Consider the following 22,715-nt stretch of genomic DNA (forward strand, 5'->3'; position numbering starts at 1 on the left):
TCTGAGACTGAGTTTCTCTGTGTAGCACTGGCTGCCCTGGAGCTCTCTCTGTAGACCAAGCTGATCTCAGACTCCCAGAAATCCACTACCCACCTGCCTCTGCCTCCCAAGTGCTGCATATGAAGTTTCTATTATTAATTTTCTCACTGTCCTATGCCGTGAAGAGACAGTGTGACCAAAGGAATGCTTATAAAAGGAAGCATAAAATTGGGGGCTTGCTTACAGTTTGAGGCTTAGTCCATTATCATGGCAGAAAGCATGGTGCTGAGCATGGCCCTGGAGCAGTAGCTGAGAACCACATCCTGATTTGCTGGTAGAGGGATATTGGGCTTGGTGTGGGTTTTTGTGATCTGGACACCTATTCCAGTAACACACTTACTCCAATGAGGCCGTACCTTCTAATCCGTCTCAAATAGTGCCATTCCCATTATATTTGAATAAGCATTCAATTATATGAGCTGACAGGGGCCATTCTTCAAATTACCACACCCATCACTTCTTATAGCAATAAGGTTTGACCCAGCTCTTTCAAATAGAGGGATTTCAGTTTTATTTCTGTTTAGGTCACTCTACTCTCTCTCTAAACAATGTCTCCAGTGCTCAATTTAAACACCGAGATTTATATTCAAGTTCACTGGGAATGGACATGCAGGAGGGACCTAACAGATACATCTGCTGAGCAAACAGAACGTGGGAAGTCTTGGATGCTTCAACACCAACAGTTTCTCCATAGCTGTCTCCCCCAGCCTTAGTATCCCTGCAGCTCCACCACTAGCAGGTAGATCCTGGCAGAAGTCAGCTCTATACAATGTCAGTCACCTTCCCTGTGCCCTAAGCACTTCCTTTCCCACAACTGTCGCTTGAGGACATCGTATACATTCTGTTCAGTGTGTCTGTGGGCCAGTGAGTCTTGTCATCAGCTACATGGAGGCTCGGTTCTTTTTTAACTCTGGATGCAGATGTAAAATAGGGATTAAGCTTTTCTTGGGGTGAATAAACAGAGGGATTAAGAGGCTTGGCTTACTGCTGGCCAGAGGAGGAGTTAAAGAATGTAGAAGCAAAGAGTTTGCATGTTCCCATGACACCCTGTGGAAACATGGTTCTGATGGGATTTGGATTGTGAAGCACTCTTCTCAAGGGAGCTTTCATGTGTGACCAGAGCTAAGCTTTGAGTGCCTGCATGGCAACCATAGCCAGTAGATAGCCCCTGTGTGCCCTACACTGTGCTGAATGCTTTATGTACTTGGAGAGTCCTAGCAACAGCCCCGATGGGGCAGTTACTTCCTGCTTTACAGACAAGGAAATTGAGTTGCAGAAAGACAGAATCTTACCTGTTGCTGGGAGCTAGGGCAAGCACCTTAAGGATTTTTTTAGAAAACTTCCTTGTTAAAGGAAGCTGCCAAGCCACCCATCAGTGGGTGATTTTTTTTTTTTTTTTACTTCAACCTTCATAATTCGGTGGCTCATGACTGGATTCAGCTGGTGTGTGGACTGAAGACACTATCTTAAGATACCAGTGAATGTGCAGATGAAAATAAGAATTTGGGAGACAGTGGAACATGGCTGACTTTCCATAAGCAAGGTCAGATTAGCTGTTTTCATAGTTCCTAAAACATGTGACTGCTTCTGCCGGGTACTGGGCCATTTGGGAGGGGGCACCAATTTGGTGATGCTGAAATAAAACCACTGGCTTAATTTCCATGGACTTTTGCCCTCTCTTTATTCTCCTTCCACGTTGTGTCAATCAGGAAACATCACAGTGGACACACTTAGGCCCAGGAGGCTGATAGTCAGGGGTGTTTGCCTAAGCTCTCAGAAGAGCATAGCTTAAATATCTCCATTCTAAGTTCAGTCTCCCAGAGGACCTGTGGTCTCTCAGCTCTCTCTCCTGCTGTGAATGGGAAAGCCACGCCCCTGCTTGTTGATAGGTATGTGGAATGGCTGCTTCTCATTCTTAACTTGATTGGATTTAGGTGGTTATAGAAACACATCTCTGGCTCTGTCTGTGAGAGTGTCCCCAGAAAGGTGTAACCGAGGAGGATCCATCCTGAATGCTGGTGGCATCACTCCAAGGGCTGATGTCTGGGCTCCGTGACTGTGAACATGACCAGCTGTCTCACCATTCCCAGCATGGCCGACCATGCCCTCAAAATAGGAAACAAAACAATCTTTAAGTTTTATTTATCAAGTATTTTATCAAAGCAATGAGAAAAGAAACTAAAGCCGCTGGAGAGAGGGCTCGCTGGTTAAAGAGCACCCACTGCTCTTACAGAGGACCTGAGTTTGCTTTTAGCATTCATGTCGGGGGCACATAACCACCTGTAACTCCAGCTCCTGGGTTTCTGGTGTCCTCTACTGCCCTCCTTAGACACTGCATTCATATGCATAAACATACACAAAGATAAATACATACGTGTATAATTTGACTAATTAAATAATTAAAATTAAATATTAAAAAATTTAAAAGTAGCTAAAACAGATGGCACCTGAGTTTCCCCCTCTAATGGTTATTTTCCCTGTAGACAGTCCAGTGACTAACTCATTGCTATGCTGGTGGCTTAGGTCTTTTTACCAGGTCCTGTGCTCTAACTCAGACTTGCCTTAATTGGAGATATTTGGCTTCTGTGCTCCTTGAGGAATGGAAGCTAATTCACTCAAATTTTCTTTCTTTGGGCTCCAGACAGAATTTATGCCTTATGCTGGCTGCTTCTGTTTCAACACTAGTGACATTCGTTTGCGAAGAGGGGATCTCAGTTGAAAAACTGTGCCCACCAGATTGGCCTGTGGACAATTTTCTTGATTGTTGATTGATGTAGAAGGACCCAGCCCAGTGTGGTCCTAGAAAAAAAGTAGGTGGGGCAAACCAATAAACAATACTCTTCTATGGCCTCTGCATCAGTTCCTGCCTCTAGGTTCCTGTCCTGCTTGAGTTCCTGCCTGGGTTTCCTTCAGTGGCAGAGTGTTATCTGGAGGTATAAGATGAAATAAGCTTGCCCGGGCGGTGGTGGCGCACGCCTTTAATCCCAGCACTCGGGAGGCAGAGGCAGGCGGATCTCTGTGAGTTCGAGACCAGCCTGGTCTACAAGAGCTAGTTCCAGGACAGGCTCCAAAACCACAGAGAAACCCTGTCTCAAAAAAAAAAATAAATAAATAAAAGATGAAATAAGCTTTTTCCTCCCCAAATTGCTTTTGATCATGGTGTTGGATCACATCAATAAAATCTAAGACGTCCCAAGCCAGTTGTTTGCTGACTGTGTTTGTGTTTCACTCTGTTAGAAGGTCCCCATCCCCAGCCTGGGCTAAGTGATTCTGGGTGGTATTTAGTTACAGCACCAGCACGTCAGAATCAGGTGATCTTTCCGCACTTGGCCCCCAAACACAGGAGTGGACAGGCAGAGAATGCTGTCAGCCACCAAGCTAAGCCATTTGTCCCCTTTCTGGCTCTTCTTAGGGAGTACAATCCAGATTGTTTTGCTTTAGACCAAGATTTCATTGCACACCAATTGTCAGAAACTCCCTAGGGGCTTACCTTGATACCTTCACTCTTGTTTCCATATGTGACATCGTCATGCATGGCGCTTGGTTCATAGAAATACCTACCCAGCAGGATTCGGACCCCTCCCCAAGAAGATCAATATTTCTTTAGGGGGCCTAGAAGCAGAGGCTGAGTCTTTGCTCTCACATTCAGTTCTCAGAAGCTGGGGCAGATTGTCTATCAATTCTAACCATCCTGATTCTTCTGTTTATAACGCCACCCTCCTTGACTTGGATTTGAGGCCAGGATGAAATGATGCAAGGACTTGACGTGATTTACCTTAGCATTAGGCTCTGGGGATAGCATTAATAATGCCAGGAAGAGAATCCTTCAAATGCCAGTGTTCTCTGACTGCACGTTTCTGCTTTGCTCTGAGGCTCAGTAAAGTAGCGATTGTAATTGTGTGAGCTCATTCATCATTTGGAAAGTTAGTATGGGATTTTGTTTGTTTTGTTCTAATGTAATTCTCTGGATCTACCCCCTAGAGAGTTAATTATTCAAATGTGGGACATGAATGTTAATGCCCTTGTGTTTAAAAAATCTGCAGATAGTTATTATCCTTCACCCAGCACTGAGAATCACTTCTCTCAGTTTTTGGAGTGAAAAGGGGCTAGATCCAGTTATCGAATGTAAGGGAACGTTCAGCTGCTTAAGTACAGAGATCTGAAGACACGACAATAATTGAAGTAGCAGACTGATTTTGCCAATTGGTGGTGCTATCTAGAGTCCTACCAGGATCCTGCTTTCCGTACAACAGTGAACATTAGATACAGTTTTCATCCTATTGATCTGAGTAGGATGGTGCTCAAACCTATGCAACAGTTCACTCAAGACAGTAGTAATTCCAGGCCACTGAACTGCCTTAGAGAGCACAGACATGCAACAGACTTTTTGGGCCACTAAGCAGCTCCCAAATCATGACAAGGAGATGTATTATTAGTTATGAATGCTCAGCCTTAGCTTATGCTTGTTTCTGGTTAGCTCTTGTAACTTAACCTGTCTCTCCTCATCTATGCTTTGCCTTGGGGCTTTTTACCTTTCTTCTGTATGACTTTACTGCTGTTTCTATGTCTGTCTGTCTGCCTGTCTGTCTGCCTGTCTGTCAGCTGCCTGGTTTCTAGCCCCAGGCATGTCCCTCTCTTTCTCCTCATTCTCTTCTCCTCCAGATTCCTCCTTCTATTTATTCTCTCTGCCTGCCAGCCCTACATTACCTTCTTCAGCTTACCTATTGGCCATTCAGCTTTTTATTAGACCAATCAGATGCCTTAGGCAGGCAAGGTGAAACAGCAACACATATTTTCACAATTAAACAAATGCAGCATAAGCAAATGCAACACACCTTTCTTTATATCATTAAAACAGGCAGCAGAAACAAATGCAACCCACCTTTACACAATTAAAGCAACATTCCACAACACAGACAGCTACCTTGGTGCCATGCTACCTAGTGATGTGTGTATGGAGTGCTCTTGCAGACATTGTGTTTGTGTTTGCCTGTAACTTTTGGTTGAGAATGCTGGCAAAAGGCTGCTTCTGCACACATGAGGAGCTCTGTGCCCCTCAAAGTGGTTACTCAGACAAACCCCCCAGGTTGCTGGTTCTCAAGTTGCTTGTGCATTGGATTCATCTGGGAAACCTCCACACTGCCAGATTCCTATCCCCAGAGGTTGATGTAGACAGTGTAGGGTGTTACCTGGCTTGGGAATTAATAAGCTCCCACGTGGTTGTAATGTGCAGCCAGAGCACAGAGCACTGTTGTCATAGGCAGCCACTCTCTTGCTGCAAGTTCAGCTGTCATTGGGGACAGAGGCAAGGAGCAAAAGCCTAGAGGACAACTCTATGTTGATCTTTAACATTTGATGTTGGCATCCCTGGTTAATATATGGGCTTTTCCCCAAATCACCTATTATTTGGTTATAATAATATTTTATTTGCTATTCATAATGGAGCTAAGCATTGCTAAAATACAGTAATGATGATTCTGTAACTCTGTTATTAGGATACAGAGTAAACTTATCCTCTGACAGTCTGATGCCTTACATACAGCGAAAATGTTAGTAGCAGGTTAGATCCGAGAGGAGTTCTCTCAAAGGTCTGAGAAACAAAGGCAACTCAGAAGGCTGGAGGTGACTCAATGGTAAAACACTCATCTAGCACACTCCAGGCTCTGGGTGCAGTCCCCCAGCTCCTCCAACACACTCAATTCAGAACTGTCTCTAGCTCATAAAATGGATCAGAGGGTTCACTGCTTTGTGCAGGACTGAACTGTGATTCTCCACATCCACATGATGATTCACAACCACCTCGTAACTCCAGTTCCAGGGGATGCAATGCTCTCTTCCGTCCTGTGCAGGCATCTGCACACATCTGGTACACACAAACTCAGGCAGGCACACATACACACGCATAAAAGAAGACACGTTTCTTGAAAAAAAAAAAATATATATATATATATAGTTTTCCTACAGGATAGTAGTAAGAACACATGGAAATAGATGGTTTACCTACACCATGGTTTTGGACCCTCTGTAGTACAATAGTGGGTGGACTTTGGGGGAGGGTTGCTGTTTGTCTTTTGTAATTCTTAAAAATTATAATTGCATCATTTACCCCTTCTCTTTTCTCCCTCTAACTCTTATACTTCTCCCCCTACTCTCAAATTAATGATCTCTCCAGTTATTGATATATATAATATATTATATATATCAATAACTGGAGAGATCATTAATTTGAGAGTAGGGGGAGAAGTATAAGAGTTAGAGGGAGAAAAGAGAAGGGGTAAATGATGCAATTATAATTTTTAAGAATTACAAAAGACAAACAGTAACCCTCCCCCAAAGTCCACCCACTATTGTACTACAGAGGGTCCAAAACCATGGTGTAGGTAAACCATCTATTTCCATGTGTTCTTACTACTATCCTGTAGGAAAACTATATATATATATATATACACACACACACACGCACATGTATATTCCTTAATACACAAATACAATATTCTCAGTCTATAATGTTTCCTATATGCATATAATCTCTGGGCTGGCCACTTGGTATTAGATAAGCAGTTTTGGGGCTTTTCTCTGGGGAAGACCATTTCTCCTTTCCCTTGGAAGACTGCAGGCTCTTTCTGGTACCATGAAAGCTAGTCCTTGGGAGGTGGTGGCTTTCAGGTCAATTCCAGCTCAGGTCTGCCTAGTCTTGTATCTGCAGTGCATGATATCTTAAGCAATAAGGACTTAACCTCCCATCTCTGGGGGCAATCAAGGGCAATAGCCCATAATATTTTGAGACTCTCTTGGGCAACACTGACCAACAGCTCAAAGTGGAGATTCATGCTTGGAATTTTTGTTAGATTGTTAGATAATCTATGGCCCTTGGAGGAAGCATTGTCAGCCTACATGGGAAGATTTCATTTAAACTGTTGTATATGCATGCATACACGCGTGCGCGCGCGCACACACACACACACACACACACACACACAATCTCCATACCTAAAATTACATATAATACATATGCAATTTTAGGCAGGGAAACAACAGTATGCTTCCTTATAACGTTTCCATACATTCGCACTGTATTTATCTCCCCATTTTGCTCCCTTTCCTCTTCAAGTCACCTGTACCCTGCTATTCCCCTCTTCTGCTCTCCCCCTACCCGTGCTTCCTTTTTCTCTTTCCTGTTTTTTTCTACTCCAGGTTTTATACTCACATTGTTTTAATTGAGAAGCAATGAGCTGAATATAAAAGGAGCCATTTAAGTTGTATTTAGCACATTCACTGTCTAGATTTAGAGCATTTGTGTCGCCCTGAGAGGACATGACCTCTCCCGCGTTCCAGTCACACCTGCTATCTTCCTGAGAGTCCCCGCTAGTTATGGTAGCACTGGTCTCTCCCTTTTCAGTTTCCACGTTGTTGTTGTTGGTGGTGGTGGTGGTGGTGTTGTTGTTGTTGTTGTTGGTGGTGGTGGTGGTGTGTGTATGTGTACTGTTAATACTGTGTGCATATTTCAGAGACCCTGCTTTACCTTAAGTCATGTGGGCAAGTTGGGGGGGCAGTGTTTGCAAGCTAGACTGCAGAGTTGGAGTATCATTAAACCACCCTTGAACGCGCTGTAAATTGCCAACCGGTTGTGTGTGCTAAGTATGATGTTGGGTGAATGACCCTGTTCAGTAATTTGTAGGAGCTTCAAGCGGAAAACCCACAGAGGATAAATCTAAGGGGCGTGCCAGCACAGGAAGGCCAGCCTGCATTTGCAGGTAGCCTGCATTCAGAACAGAGGAGAAACAGCACACGGGTTGTTATTGGAGGGAGACTGGAGAGATTTATGGCAGCAGGTGGCACAGAGCTGGCACAAGTTAGGTGCCAAGTGTTTACTGGATTTGACTCTGAAGTTTGCCTAATAGGCTCTGAATATGCAATGCCTTTCTAAAGCCACAGTAGACTGTAGCTGCCCGGTCCTTCATTCTCAGCCAGATTTACTTTCCCTGCCCGCCCTTGTCACTTCTTCTGCATTGACCAAGTAACTATTACCTCCCTTAGGAATTATCCCATCACTCCTTCAGCTGTTTTTAATGGGCACCACCTGCCCTACTAGATAGGTTCCTGAAGCTTGGCCAGTTGATTTTCATGTCAGTAATTAATTATATAGTGCTCAGGGCAATATGTTTTAGATAAAACTGGGCTTCCCTGTAAGATACATTCCATTTCTTAATCACTGGGAACATCCACTGGCTCCTACAGATTCAAAGTAATGTATCTGGAAGTTCTTGCAATAATGATATGAAACTCACTTGAAAGAAATGACTGTGAGCCCAGAAAGGAAGCCAATCAGAGACAGACTCACTATGGCAGGTCAAAGGTAGAGGGATAGTGGTCAATGAAAGGGGATGGCAGTGGTCGATGAAGGAAAAGGAGATGGTAGTGGTCAATGAAAAGTGTCGGAACCAGCACCCTGTCCACATCTACATGTGGGGAATGGACAGTTTGGTCCATGGAAGCAGCAAGTACAGAGCAGAATTGACACTCCCTCCTGTCAAAGCCATATGTTGCATACTTTAGGCACCGGGCCATAGGATTCATAACAGCTCAACTATTGAAGTGTGAATTAGTCAGAGATATGTTAATGAGTAAGCATGTCTGTGTTCTGAAATAACAGGAGTTGTAGACACCAAAATTAACCTTTGATAAAATGTTTCATGTTCTTTGAATACTAGTCCTTTGATCCTCTCAGTTTAGAGTTTAAAGGCAATTTTTAACTCACGGGTTGTACATAAACAGGCACAGTGCCAGATGTGGCCCTTAGCTGTACTTTGCTGATGCTTTTGTATGAGCAAGGGTGTTTGAGCGCATGCTGTCAGGACAGACGTTAGTACTCGGCCACGCAGGTTTTGATTGGATCTGAGAAGAGGCTGAACTTCTGCATTTCTAGCATGGTTCTGGCTCACAGTGATGCTGAAGCCCTCACATGAAGGAGAAAGGAGCCAAACAGAGAAACACAAGGGTCCCACAATCACACAGGTGATTTTCTGACCAGTGGGTACTTCTGGTCTGTTCAGCAAAGAGAAAGCTACATGGGTAGAAAGATAAACCCACCCAGAAGAAGGACTGAACAGAGGGAGCCACACAGTGAGCTCTCTGCATGTGGGCAGCAGGCTGAAGGCCACAGGAGTCACGGACCGAGCTGAGACCAGATGCCGTGGCTTCTCACCTCCGCTCGGTTTCTACGAGGCTGCCTCCACTCTTCTCCGTCATTTCTCACTCCACTGTGTGCAACAATTGGGGCCCTTGCCCTTATATAAGGTTTGTTGTGAGCAGAAGTTTCGGGTGCACTGCCTGGCGGGAATGTGGTGACAGAGAGAACTGGGTGGGCTTAAAGGACAGAGGAGAAGCTAAGTGAAATGCTAGAGGGAAGGAGGAATATTGACAGAGGTACTATGTGTGTTCTTTTGTACTATACCGTACTGTGCTATATATAGTCTGCTGTACCGTCAATACATGGTAAGGTGGGCCTCGAGGCAGAGAAAATACGATTCTATGCATCTGTTTCTTTGTTAAGTTAAAAATGACGGGAGTCAGCTTTGGGCTGGGATGTCCAGGATGGACTGACCTTTGCTTTCTTTTGGGTCATATTCTGATTTCCTCAGTGGTAAATTAGAGACAAAGGAAGCAGCCGTCAGCATCTTGGTTTTTATAAAAGGACAGCGTATGCTAGGAGCAAAATATGGGCTTAAAAAATATAAAGGAGAACCCAAAGAAAACCAACTGGTTACAGCACACAGCAGCTGCCTGGCTGTGAGCTGATGCGTGAGTTATGCTGACTCAGACACACACTTTAACCTTTAGTCAAAAGGCCCTTTAGGTTTGTTAAGAATATTGTGTGACGTGACAGCGTAGTGTAAATAAGCATGTACATACAGATGGCTCCTAAAACACACCCTGTAGAAATCCCCTTCCCCAGCAACAACACAGCAGTTTGTCAGGCGTCCGTGTAGAGTACGAGAGGAGCCATGGAAGTGGTTCTAGATGCTGCCATTCTGTGTGCCAAGTGCTCGGTCCCCGCTTGGGAACCGTCATGTCACCTCAGGTCCTGACTGACTTGGTCTGAGGTTAACCTAGACTTGATGGTTGCAAGGCTCTCTGCATTATGTAGCATGTCACCAGGTCAATAATCCTTGAAGGTCACTCATGTGTCAACACTTGCAAAGAATGGCTATATTCTCCCCTGCCAGGACTAGACCAGGCTGAATGACTTATTGACAGGGCTGGAGAGACTGACAATGTTGTACTGTTTGTGGCTTTAAAAACATACAAGGACCTGTGAGTGGATGATTATTCAAGGTTCTCTTATTAGTTGATTTTGTGTGGCTGTAACAAAAAGCCTGACAGAAGCAACTTGAGTAAGGAAAGATTCATCTTGGCTTACAGTTTTAAGAGAGCTCGTTCATCATAACAGGGGTGGCATGGCAGAGAAGTTGAGACCACAGCTGCAGGATTGTGTGGTAGAGGCTGTTTATATCATGGTGAGCTGCAGAGCAAGAAGATAGTGGCTGGATAAGGGCAGGGATGGAGGCAGGTATGACCATCACAACCCTAACCCTAGCCCTAACCCTAACCCCTAACTAATCCACTAGTATCACACTTTCAAGGTAGGCCTAACCTCCTAAAGGATCCATGGCTTAGCATCACCAGGGCCTCAAATCATTTAGAACATGAGTAGATATTTTGGATTCATACCATTAACAGTGCTTAACTAAGTGATTCGTTGGCCTCTTCCACTGAACATAGACTACCAGAGTGGTGTAAACCATGCTGTGAAGTCTTGTTGTGCTTTCCTGAATTTGACCAGTATTATTTTGTTAATTATAGCATGTTGCCCCATCCTTTTGTTTTATATCTTTTAAAAGGGTGGTGTGGAACCTTCATAGTTAGAATGAAGCCTGTGCTCAGCTGACTTCCCAGTGGGGTATTCATGTCGCTGTTACATTCTCTTAAGATTGAGGGGGTGCTATTATAAATTAATCCCATGAACTATTTATTATTTATAATACTCAATCATCTTGTGTCTTTAAAGTGGAGCATGGTATGTGGATATTGCTGGAAAGTAATTTCCCGACAAACGGTTCATAGATGCTGACATGGGCTTAAAGGGTTGGATGCTTTGCTTTGTGTCTAAGTCTCTTTCCTTCTCATCTTTCAGTACACGAGGGTCTGGATCCCTGACCCAGATGAAGTGTGGCGTTCGGCTGAGCTAACCAAGGACTACAAAGAGGGGGATAAGAGCCTGCAGCTCAGACTGGAAGATGACACAGTAAGTGCTGGTCCTTAGGGTGAGGACCCAAGATGTTATGGCCTTAAATGTGTCTGCCCATTGGAGCTTCTGAACTCCAAATTCTTCTTTTGCTACTGTTGATGACAGTGTGTTGTAATAGGAGCGGCGGGGCTGCGTCCCCAGCACCCCAGCCGCTTGGCTAGCTTATGCCCCAAAATAATTACACGGACACTGTATTCATTTAATCACTGCTTGGCCATTTCTATCTAGCCTCTTCTAGGCTAACTCTCGCACCTGGACTAGCCCATCTCTAATAATCTGCTGTAGCCCACAAGGTGGCTTACCAGGGAGATTCTAGCCTATGTCCATCCTGGGTCGGAGCTTTATCGCGTGTGCTTCAGAGAGCAGAGCTCTCACCTCTGCCCACAAGAGTGGAGCATCGTGTCTCTCTGAGGTGTCTGCCCCCGAGAGGAGAGCTGTCGAGTCTCTGAGCTCACTTCCTCTTCCTCCCAGAGTTCTGTTCTGTTTACTCCTCCCACCTATGTTTTAACCTATCAGGGCAAGCAGCTTCTTTATTTAATTAACCAATGACCTTCCTCCATCAACAGTGCCTGTGAAAAGTGCCAAACCATGAGTCTGATTCATGAATGCCACCTAAGAAATAAGTGCCCACTCGGGTTAGCAACTAGGAGGTCCACTGGTAGCAGAGACAAGCATCTTTATGTTGGAGTGAAGGGAACAGGCCTGCTGTGTTGCAGTATCAGCAGAAGGGAACAGGTGGTGGGAGCCTGGGCTCAGGGTACCTTGGGCCAACAGTGGGCTAATGTTCATGTAGGAACTACGTGTGTCCAATGCCCAAGACTCCAGTGTTATATGTGGATAAGGGAAGGAAGGTAAGCCAGTGAACCTGGAACTCAGGTGGCTTAAGGCTGAGGGGACAGGCAGCCATTTTATACAGGGTATATACAGGGAGGCTGGTTTAAACACAGTGGTAGGATGATCATGAAGAATTGGTGTTGAGACAGTTAGATGTGCTGCAGGGCAGTCATAGAGTGGGCAGAAGGCTTGTGCTGAACTCCAGGGCCTGGAATGTCTGTATTGTGTCTGTTGGCTGTGAATTATTAACTGCCTTGCCATTGTTCATTCTTCAAAGCATTTTGTTCTGTTTCCCACTCCAAATGGTTGGTTGAGCAACCTGTTGATTGAACATTCTCTAACCACCAACCGGTTCTCTATGAATTCGAGTGTGTCCCTTTGAGCATGACATGGGGGCAAGTGAATTTGAGTTGGTGTCAGCGTGTCCTTCACCCTCTAGCTGAAGGCTTTGTTAGTCATCTCTTGGTTTGGAAGGAAGGAGCAAAACTGTCAGCAGATGGAACCCTGTTTGCCATGTTGAGTAACTTCCCACCCCACACGCGAAACAAAATGAAATTAGTCCACCCACTTGAACGGAGCGCCTTCCACTCCGACAGATTTCATTTCAGCTGGTCCTTTCACATGGGTGGGTGTTTTACAAAGCTGTGCGGAGGCAGGGAGGGATTATCTATCATGTTGCTAAAACAGCAGACGCTTGTGTCCCTGGCTGCACACAGCTTTGGCCCTGCATGATAAATCCCGGCAGCTGCCCACGGCCCAGATCTTCCTCTCCGACTGTGAGACCGGTCACTATGGAACTGGAGATCAGCATCAGCTCTGAGCATATGAGTCTTCCTCTGTTGCCTATGGGTTATGGCTGGCATGAAGCTGGTCCTGAAAGTGACTGGCAGTGTGCACTGGCAGCAGGGACCCAAGCACCGCATGGTTGGAGGCTCAGTGCTTAAAGAGCAATTCCCCTGAGGCTGATGCCATCCTGTGCTGCCACACTGACCTCCCAGCCCCCAAAGTAAAATGGTTTTAGTGCAGAAGCAAAGGCCAAAGAAGGTAGGCCAGATTTGCTACTAGAAAAGCTGCATTCCAACCCCAGGATCATGACGGGACCTTTACTGCTAATGATCTCCTCTGATAAGGTACTCGGGCTTCTCACCATTCATCTAAGATGCCCCTCCCACTTTTGCTCAGTTATTTCTTCTAATAAGCTGTGGAAAATAAATGTAACCATGTGGTCCGTTTTTAAGTGGATAATTCAGTGGCATTTGCACTACTCTAATGGTTACCATGCTCTTCTTCCATATGGCCAAACTGGGACCACCCCCACTGCACACCTTTTCTGTGCACCGTCTGTCTTTGACTGTGGCTGCACTAGGTACTTCGTACAAGTACCATCATGTGGTATGGGTGCTTTTCCCTCTGGCTTAGGTAATTTAGCATAATGTAAGATGTTCTGTTTGGCAGCCAGAGAGAAGATGGTGACTTCTCTAAAGAAAGGGATAATGTCGTCGGTCTTTTCTCCTCTCTAGAGTCAAGATGGTTATAACATGCTTGTGTGCTAATACTTGGCCTGGTTCTCTGCTTTTAGATGGTGCTGGGCATTTCGTGGATGCTAACCTTGGGTTGATGAGTGAGGGCTCTCTGGACATTGACCAGAGCAGAGCTCAGTGCAGGTCAAGGGCTCTCTCCAGTTCCCCTCCTCCCTTGCAAACTGCTCCACGCCTGCCCTCTAATGGCTGAAAACTTCCTGCTTCTGTAGTTTCATTGGGCTGTGTTTCAACTAAGTTTGTATGAAGAGCCTAGAGGCTTTCCTGTTTGTGAGTGGGAGGCTGCAGTAGAGACAGGAGACTGGCAGAGAGTGACATGCTCTCTCTGCACTGTGATTTGTCTAAGCTGAACCAAGTGGGCTGGGGCGAAAAGATGTTATATTGTTATCCAGATGTGGCGAAAGGATGTGATCCCATTATCCAGATGTTCAGCTTTAAATCTACCTAGCACTTTTATTATTTTGAATATTTAAATAACTATCCAAAGAAGAGAATTGATTGCAGGCCTGTTCAACCTCCACCCCACTGCCAGTGCAAGGAAGCGGCGTCTTTGCTTTAAACATGTGGCCTCATCACTGCAGGAACACACCGAAGAGCAGTTGGTTCCCTATGGCAAATCATTCTTCGTATGTCATCTTATGGGGGGGTTGCTAACACTTGGTGAAACCCCCTGAAGCCAGAATTAGTTGAGAATGTTAGTAGCAGTGTTAAATTCAAGTTCCTATTGTCAATGGCAAAGAGAAATTGATTCTTAACTATCCCTTCCCTGCTCCCCCAGACACCTGCAAGCTGAGGAATGCATGTCCTGGAGTGCTGAGTTTGCAATTCTGACCTCTCTCGAGCTGTGCAAGGCATTTCAGTCCTTATCAATTTTCTGTAACCAATACCACTAGCTTATCTATGGATACATTCTTCCAAAATTTCATATGTGATTGTCTCTTCCTGGCTGGCAAGGTCTTCTGAGAGAAGAATCTTCTTGGAAATGATGAAAAGCCCACATTTCTGCCCTGGGATGTGAGGACTTTGGGCTGAGTTTAAAGCTTTTCAGTTTGAAAATCGAAGGACGGGTGGGATGAGCGCTCCAGTGGTGGTGGTGGTGGGGGGGAGTTGTGGCACTGTCACATGATCCCACTAACTCAGCAGATGACCAAAGCCAGTATACCGTGAGCTATATACTATGTCAAAGGCCTTCCTGCCCCTGTTAGGAAGTGGTGTCAACTTTAGGAAGGCTTATTACAAGGGATGCTGGGGACATGCCCTTGAAGAGGCGTTGGCATCCTGACCCCCTTCTCCTTCATCTCTCCATCCTGTCTGCATTGGGCTGAGCAATTCCGCCCCGGCATTCATTCTCCAACATAAGGATCTGCATTGTTGTAGGCCAAAAAGGAGTGGTCATGCCAGAAACCTTTTATTCAGAAAACTTACAGTTATCAACTCTTGTTTAAATGTTCAAATCTCGCACTTTTAAACTGTTTTTAGTAAATTACATATACATCCATGTACTCTGTCAAATATTTTTTGAGCTCTCAGTTCAAATCCTGAGCCAAACAAGACAACCAAACTGTCATCCTGCACCTGAGATGTGACCTTTGAATAAACAGTCCAACACCCAAATTATACAGACCCAGCTCAGATTCCTACTGAACTTGTGGATAGGCTGTGGAGCAAGCCGTGCACGTCTTGAAGCTGGTTACACAGGCAAGGCATCAATGGCAAACAAGACTCCAAACAAGAGAGTGAGCATATGGGTAGCCAGACAGAGTCACTAAGGAAACACTAGAGGGGACGTGGACACGGAGTCCACCCCTAACCAAGAAGCTACTTATAACTGATACCCACTGCTTGCTTCAGTGGAATGTCACTGGGCACGTCAACCACATCCCATGCCTACTGGTAGTTGGCCAATGCAAAACACACTCAGTGGATTTTTCTTTTAATGGGCTTTTGTTTTCTTTGGGCATTTTTTTTTTATCTTAAAGGATTTTTGTTGTTGTTGTTGTTAATTTGAGTGTTGTTTTTTTTTTTTTCCTTTTTTGGTTTTTAGCTTTTTGGAGCCTGTTCTGGAAGTAGCTCTTGTAGACCAGGCTGGCATTGAACTCACAGAGATCCAAATGCCTCTGCCTCCCCGAGTGCTGGGATTAAAGGTGTGCGCCACCGCCCCGGCTTGTTTGTTTTTTAGAGAATTAGAGCACTTGTGTTTTAAGTTGGATAGGTGGGGAGGTGAGCAGGTTCTGGGGGGAGTAAGAAGGGCAAAAACATGATCAAAATATATGGAAGAAATTTAATTAAAAGAAAACAGACAGAACTAATAAAGAAGCAGCTGCAGTAAATGAGGCCAGCCTAGGAGGTCTGCTAGCTGGGAAGTGCCCTCCCATATTAAACAGAATGGACAGTCCAGTGTTATCTTCACCAAGAAGCTGACTACCCTTAAATCTGGTTGTTTCTCCTCAGTTCCTGTGTCAGTCTTTTGTATTTGATGTGCTGGGATTATGTAACCAAAGTTCCATGTGGCCTGGTATCTTGTGGGAATCATAGGTATTGTGTACAACTTGTCTTCTTTAGAATATTACTTATCTTTCTGTCATCATTTTGCTAGGATAGTGATCCTAGCCATAGAGGTGGGACACCAAATACAAGCTAAATTCTTTGCTCTTTTGTTTCTACTGTTTGCTTGTCACTAGATTCTGGAATACCCAATCGATGTCCAGAAAAACCAGGTGCCATTCTTACGGAATCCAGATATCTTGGTCGGAGAAAATGACCTGACTGCCCTCAGTCATCTCCATGAGCCTGCCGTTCTACATAACTTAAAAGTCCGTTTCCTGGAGTCCAACCACATCTACACTTATTGTGGTAAGTGGGGGCACCTGCTGAGGGTGGGTGTGTCATCTTTAGCCAGCTCTTAGAAAGCTCAAACATTAAGAACCATGATGGCTCTCAGGCATATGACCATTTCATATGAGACCCATGGAGGTTTGTGGTTAGTGGGCTGGTGTTAATAACAGCTCCTCCAGAGAAGTGGCCACAGCTTCTGGGGAAGTTGGTTTAGTTCTTGCTTGTGGTTGGTAGAAGAGCAAATCCACTGTGGTACTCTGGCTCTGAAACATGCCCTCCTCACTGAAGCATGTGTACCGCAGGAATTTTGTTGGCCCCAGCTTGAACGGGCTGTCTTCCTCACGGATGTTCTCACTGCCCTGGTAAAAACGTGGTGCCTAAAGATTTTGTTCAAGTAATATGCAAAATCAATAACAAATGCTTAATCAGAAAGTCCTAAAATCAATGTCCTTGCAATTTCTGTGTGCATAGCCCAAAGTTTGATATATTCTCTCTCTCTCCCTCCTTCCCTCACCATGTCTCTGCCTTTGACTGTTATTTAGAGTGTGTCGAGAACAGAACATTCTAGCAGTGTCTGGTGGAATCAGACTATGGGTGGGATGTCTGAGGTGTTGTCCTGACGATCTTGCCCTCATTGTGGCTGCAGTGACAGCTTAGGTGCCCAGGATCTTTTCTAGTTTTCTATTCCACTTGACCCTGGGGGTTGGCTACTTAGCCTGGATGAGCTGCTTTGTAGGTTTTGGTGCCGAGAAGGGATTGTTTTAAGAAATTCCTTTACTCCCAACTAGTAGTAAATGTTAATTTAGAAAAAATATCAATTATCAGAAACTCGGGGCGGGGGGGAGCTTTCAAACATGAAGCTGTTGCAAAGCTTCACTTTCCAGGAAGAAAGGCTGCATGGCCATCAGTTTTCCAGTCTCAGGGAATACCCCTGGGGTTGCCTTGGTGTCTGTACAGAACAGAGCTTCTTCAGCTGATCCAGTGTCCCATCAGCTCTCAACAGAACCCAGTGACACCCAGATTACACTGCAGTAATTGTGGAAGTGTTCCTCTCTGCTCTGGGGGGCCTACAGTGTTTTGGGAAAATAGGTGACCTCAGGACATGAGATTAAATTTTTATCTGAGCATCATCTGAGTTAAATTGAACCCTCTGAGAAACAGAAGAGCGCGTATGGCTACTCCTAAGAGTGTTCTCCAAGTGATTAGCCTCGGTGGGGCTTCTCAGGACTCCAATCCTTCTGTGCTGTTTTTGTTTGCTTATTTTCCATTCCTATTGAAAGGGGACATGCATGTGTCTCTCTTCCCACTTGACCACTAGGAGGGAGCACACCACAGGGGACTTCTCATCATGGCAGTTCCCTCTGCCTCTTTCCAGGATGGCTGGAAATCATTTACCTTTGTACCTTAGTCCATGGGAGGCAATCTCATGGGAAAGAACAAAAGACATATCCCTATCATGTCTTGAAGATGTGATTTTCTTTTTTCCTTTGTACATTCTCAGTGATCAACTTGTCTCACCTATCCACACAAGAGATTTAAAACCTTATCAGGATTTCCTCCTCACTCGGTCAGCATGATTCAGTCCACTGCAGTACAGACCTTGGGAGACTCAGATGCCAGGATGTGAGTGAGATCTAAGAGAGAGAAAACACAGAGGCTCCCATGCAGTACCCTGCTCTGGGCTTCCTTCTCTCCAACAGCTGTTTGAGAATATTCCAAGTCCATGTGTATGCTGATTAGACTTTAAGAGAGATAAATTATGCTGTCCTCAAATTTATATTTTTGTTTAAATAGCTCATATATAAATGAGGAAAAAATGTCTTTTCCAGATTTTAATTCTTGGGTGTTTAAGTTAAACATCCTTTTCTCTCTGGTCCTACAATACTTGTGTCTACTGTATGAAGTCAGCTGTTGAGTACTTGTGAGCGGTAGTGTGTCTGTGACATTCCTGTGGGACAGCCTGAGACCTGGACCGTGTCCTGTTCATTCTTTCCACCACATGGGCCTACCATGGCAGCTCAGGGATAATTTTTTCTGTAGTCAGTTGGCCACACACACACACACACACACACACACAAACAAACAAACACTCCCCCCTCCTCCAGGTCGTCTTCTGTAGTCCATGGGAATGGTTCTTCAGGCAGATGTCCTGTCTGTTCACAGGTATCGTGCTTGTGGCCATCAACCCATATGAGCAGCTTCCAATCTATGGACAAGATGTCATCTATGCCTATAGTGGCCAAAATATGGGTGACATGGACCCCCACATCTTTGCTGTGGCAGAAGAAGCCTACAAGCAGATGGCCAGGTAAGAGGCACCTCAGCTCAGCAATTCCCCTAGAGAGGCACACGAAGGGACATGTCTACTTTGCTTGACTGTTTTTACTCAAAGGGTGGAGAGACTGGGACTTGAAACCCCTCTTGGAAGCAAAGCTGCCCAGGATTCTGGTCCCTCTGGTCTCTCTTTTGTCTGTGTGTACCTGGAAAACAGGGCTTGCTTAGATTTATTTCAGGTTTGAGCAATAATCCCCTGCCTTTATCTCTCCCTGACTGCTTCTTGGCTTTCTTTCCTCCCTTGCTGATGTAATAGAACCATTTCATGGCATCACCATTCATTTGGTGAAGCCCAATCCACATCCTCTCACTGGAGACTCTTGAAGAAGCAAGGACTCCTTGACAGCTTCTTGAGGTAGCAAGTGTTGCGGGTGGAAATGAGAACTGCATGTGAGCAGCTGGATTTGGTCCTTTTCAGGTTTTAGCCTAGCCTGAAAGTAGAATTCTGTTTGGGTGCCTGAGCAGTGCACGCTCTCGCTCTCTCTCTCTCTCTCTCTCTCCCTCCCTCTCCCTCTTCTCCTCCCCCTTCCTTTTCCTCCTCCTCTTCTTCTTCTTCTCCTCCTCCTCCTCCTCTTCTTCTTCTCCTCCTCCTCCTTCTTCCTCTCTCTCTCTCTCTCTCTCTCTCTCTCTCTCTCTCTCTCTTTCTTTTTGAATAATAGGTGTGGATCTGTGTCATCATAGAGGGGACTTCCTGGTGCTCTAAAACTATGCAGACTCAAGGAGAAGAAGATATTTTATCAGTGTCTGTAGGAAATGCATTTCCCAGTTAGTTATATGGTTCTGGATTCTTGTAGATTGAATATTTCCTGCCACAATTCGAGTGTCTTCATTGAGGGCCCCATCATCACAGTGTCCTTTGGGGAGATGAGCTTTGGAGGAGTAGGTGATTTCGTGGGAGGAGACTCCTACTCCAAGGGGTCTATGCTATAATGAATTTCACCATAGAAATGTAGCTCAATTAAATCTTCCTTGAGGGAGGACTTTTATGGGGCTCCTTACTAACTTATAGTGTTTCATCGTTTGTACAGATCAGCACATGAAAATCTCCTTCACTAGAGAGAATGACTATACTCACTCATTCTAAATGATAGAGAGCCAAGAGATGTAATAAGTAATGACCTATAATTATGTATTCAAAATGTAGTAACTGTCACCTTTGCCCTATCTAATGTGATAACACACACCAAGCACCAAATTCACCTCCGAGGACTTGATTCAGACACAGCTTACCTGCCTGCTTATTGATACATACCTCCTCGCAGCTGTTTAGGGAAGACGGTGGGGTTGATGTGTGAGCCACCACACAGCCCTGTGTGGGTCACTGTGGAGTTCTTTGTGTGTTGCAGTTGAGAGAGGCCTGAGGACTGTGCTTGAGGACTTGTTTTGTGTGAGGATGATGAAGGTCTGGCCTTTTCTGAAGGATGGTTCTTTATGGCTGTGAACCAGAAGGTTGGGGTTTTACGGTGCTGGACTGTCTTAACAGACAGAGTTCAGACAGAAGGCAGAGCGATAGACAATCTCTCACCTTGTTCTTTCATGGACGTCATCGACTGGGCCAGTCACACTTAGGAATTCCAGAAGCTGCTGCATGTCTTCAAAGATTTCACACTGACGTTGTGTTAAAGAACAAAGGCAGATAGTTCCTCTTGGATTAGTCTGACCAGGAGCAAACCCAGACTTTAATATGTCACTTCCCTCTCCTGTGTTCTCTGTCTATAGTTTGTTGTTGCTGGACTGTCTGGCAAATGTCTGTTGTATGTGTCTGTTCTGTTTCTATGTACATGCTTGTCCCTAACAAAGGGATTTGTTCTTTCTTTATTGAACAGCACAGAAAATGTGACATGGGAAAGAAATGAGGGACTCTTTACATATGATATGTGACAGAGTCTTACAGGGGAAGAGGCCACTTCACTGACCCCAGCTGACCCAGACTAGCACCTCAAACCGCTGACAGATTATCATCCTATAACACATATTGTTTACAACACTTATGGGATATTTGTTTTAAGATTGCTTTCAACATGTTGACTGCTTTCAGCAAATGTGATTACCCTAACATCCCCCACAACACACATACACACACACACACACACACACACACACACACACACACACATTGTATGAAGTACAATTTTTTTGGTAGACTCCACATGGCAGCTGAGGTAATACTTGACTCCTCTCCCAGAGACCTCACTATTGGGGGAAAACACAGGTAGACCCAAACCTCTTTCCTGTGGAAAGTAGGAATACCTAGAAACTAGAAAAAGCAAAGCAAAGCAAACACTGTCATTTGAATTGAGTTTTGAGCCAAGGTTGCAAACACACCAAGAACATTCGGGTTTCATCTGGTCTGGAAGAATCACTTCGATGCAGGGAGTGAGAAGGAAGGCAGCTGGGAAGGCAGGTGGACCAGCTTGACATCACCTCAGAAGAGGAGCATCAGACACAAGGTGATGAGATCACTGCAAGACTCCTCTTGTTGAAGTGCCGGAATCAGAGTCATGCAGGAGTCAGGCAGGATGTGGAGAAACTGGAGTTATTACACTCTGCTCATGAAGTGTGGTTCATTGTAGCCACTGTGGTGAAAAATTAACGTTCCTATATGGCCTCACAGTCCAATTCTGGAGTCTATCCCCAAGATAAATAAAAATATACCCACAAATTTATAAATGTTCCAGCTAAAAACAGTGTAGATGTTTATCGCTCAGGGAAGACTTTCCATATAATGGATGTTACATGGCCATGAAAAGGAACAAAGAACTAATGTACATGCTACTCCATGTATGAGCCTTGAAAACATGGCCATTGAAAGAACAGAGACTCTCAGAACCATATATTTTAAATTCCATTGAAACAAAATGTCAAGAGTCGGCAAATGAATAGGATGTAGCTTATCAGTTTTCTTGCATGTGTGCATGTGTCTACATACGTGCACACATGTATGCAAAGACTGTAAGTAGACAGTGGGTGTGTCCCTCAGTTATTCTCCACCTTATTTTTTGAGATGTCTCTTATTGAACCAGAATTACTGATTGTTGGTCTGTCCAATCCCAGGAATCCTCTCCACCTTCCCAGTGCTGGGATCGCCGGCACATGTTGCCATTTGCAAGTTTTTATGTAGCCCCTGGGAATCCAAACTCACATCCTTGTGCTTTACTGACTGAGACATCAGGGTTGCAGTTTGAGGGACAAGAAAAAATCACCAGAAAGTGGTATGTGAGTGGTGTGTATGTCTGTGTGCACACACACATATGTGCATGCATGTGTGTTTATTGAGAAAGTCATTAGGAACAAAGGCACATTCCGGGCACAGTTTGCAGGCAGGTTTTAGCTTCATCGTGGTCCATAGTGTTGGGAGTTACAGAGGTGAGCCCAGGCTGGACTGTGGAGTAAGCAAGGCATTCAGTTAAAGAGGTGAATAGATAGTTGGATGAATGTGGGGAATTACTGAGTTAACCAGAAAGTCGAACATCTTCACAGCAGAGCTTCTCAGAGTCTTTCTGGATGCATTCCGAGTCTCCACCAATGGGCTGTGTTTTGCTGGGCTTACAAATCATATTTAGGCACAAAACTGTTTTCAAAGATACTCTCGGGGGATCAATGTTCTGTGTAGCACTGTTTGTGAAACACCGGCCTAGAGCAATTGGGATGTTTTTGTTGATTGGATAAGAACACGATGCGATGTATGTGCTACTCAAAGAACAGCTTCTCTCTGGTGGGTCCTGTTTCATAACGATCTTCTCCTTCATTAATACTGTGCCATTACCAAGGATAAGAATGCTTTCTCATGAGGAGATTCTTTTGTTGTAGAAATAACTTGTTTTGTT

At 44.8% G+C, this 22,715-nt stretch overlaps 1 protein-coding gene across 1 annotated transcript in view; it reads left to right on the forward strand.

Moving 5' to 3' along the window:
- The window catches only part of Myo5b (myosin VB), a 274,660-nt gene that overhangs the window by 99,585 nt on the left and 152,360 nt on the right, over positions 1-22,715 (forward strand). The window contains exons 2-4 of the mRNA XM_026783548.1: positions 11,234-11,344; positions 16,401-16,572; positions 18,718-18,862. Coding sequence (XP_026639349.1) covers positions 11,234-11,344; positions 16,401-16,572; positions 18,718-18,862 — 428 coding nt within the window. The remainder of the gene's footprint in view (positions 1-11,233; positions 11,345-16,400; positions 16,573-18,717; positions 18,863-22,715) is intronic.

The sequence above is a fragment of the Microtus ochrogaster genome, chromosome 18 (assembly GCF_000317375.1).
Source record: "Microtus ochrogaster isolate Prairie Vole_2 chromosome 18, MicOch1.0, whole genome shotgun sequence".
Classification (NCBI taxonomy): Eukaryota; Metazoa; Chordata; class Mammalia; order Rodentia; family Cricetidae; genus Microtus; species Microtus ochrogaster.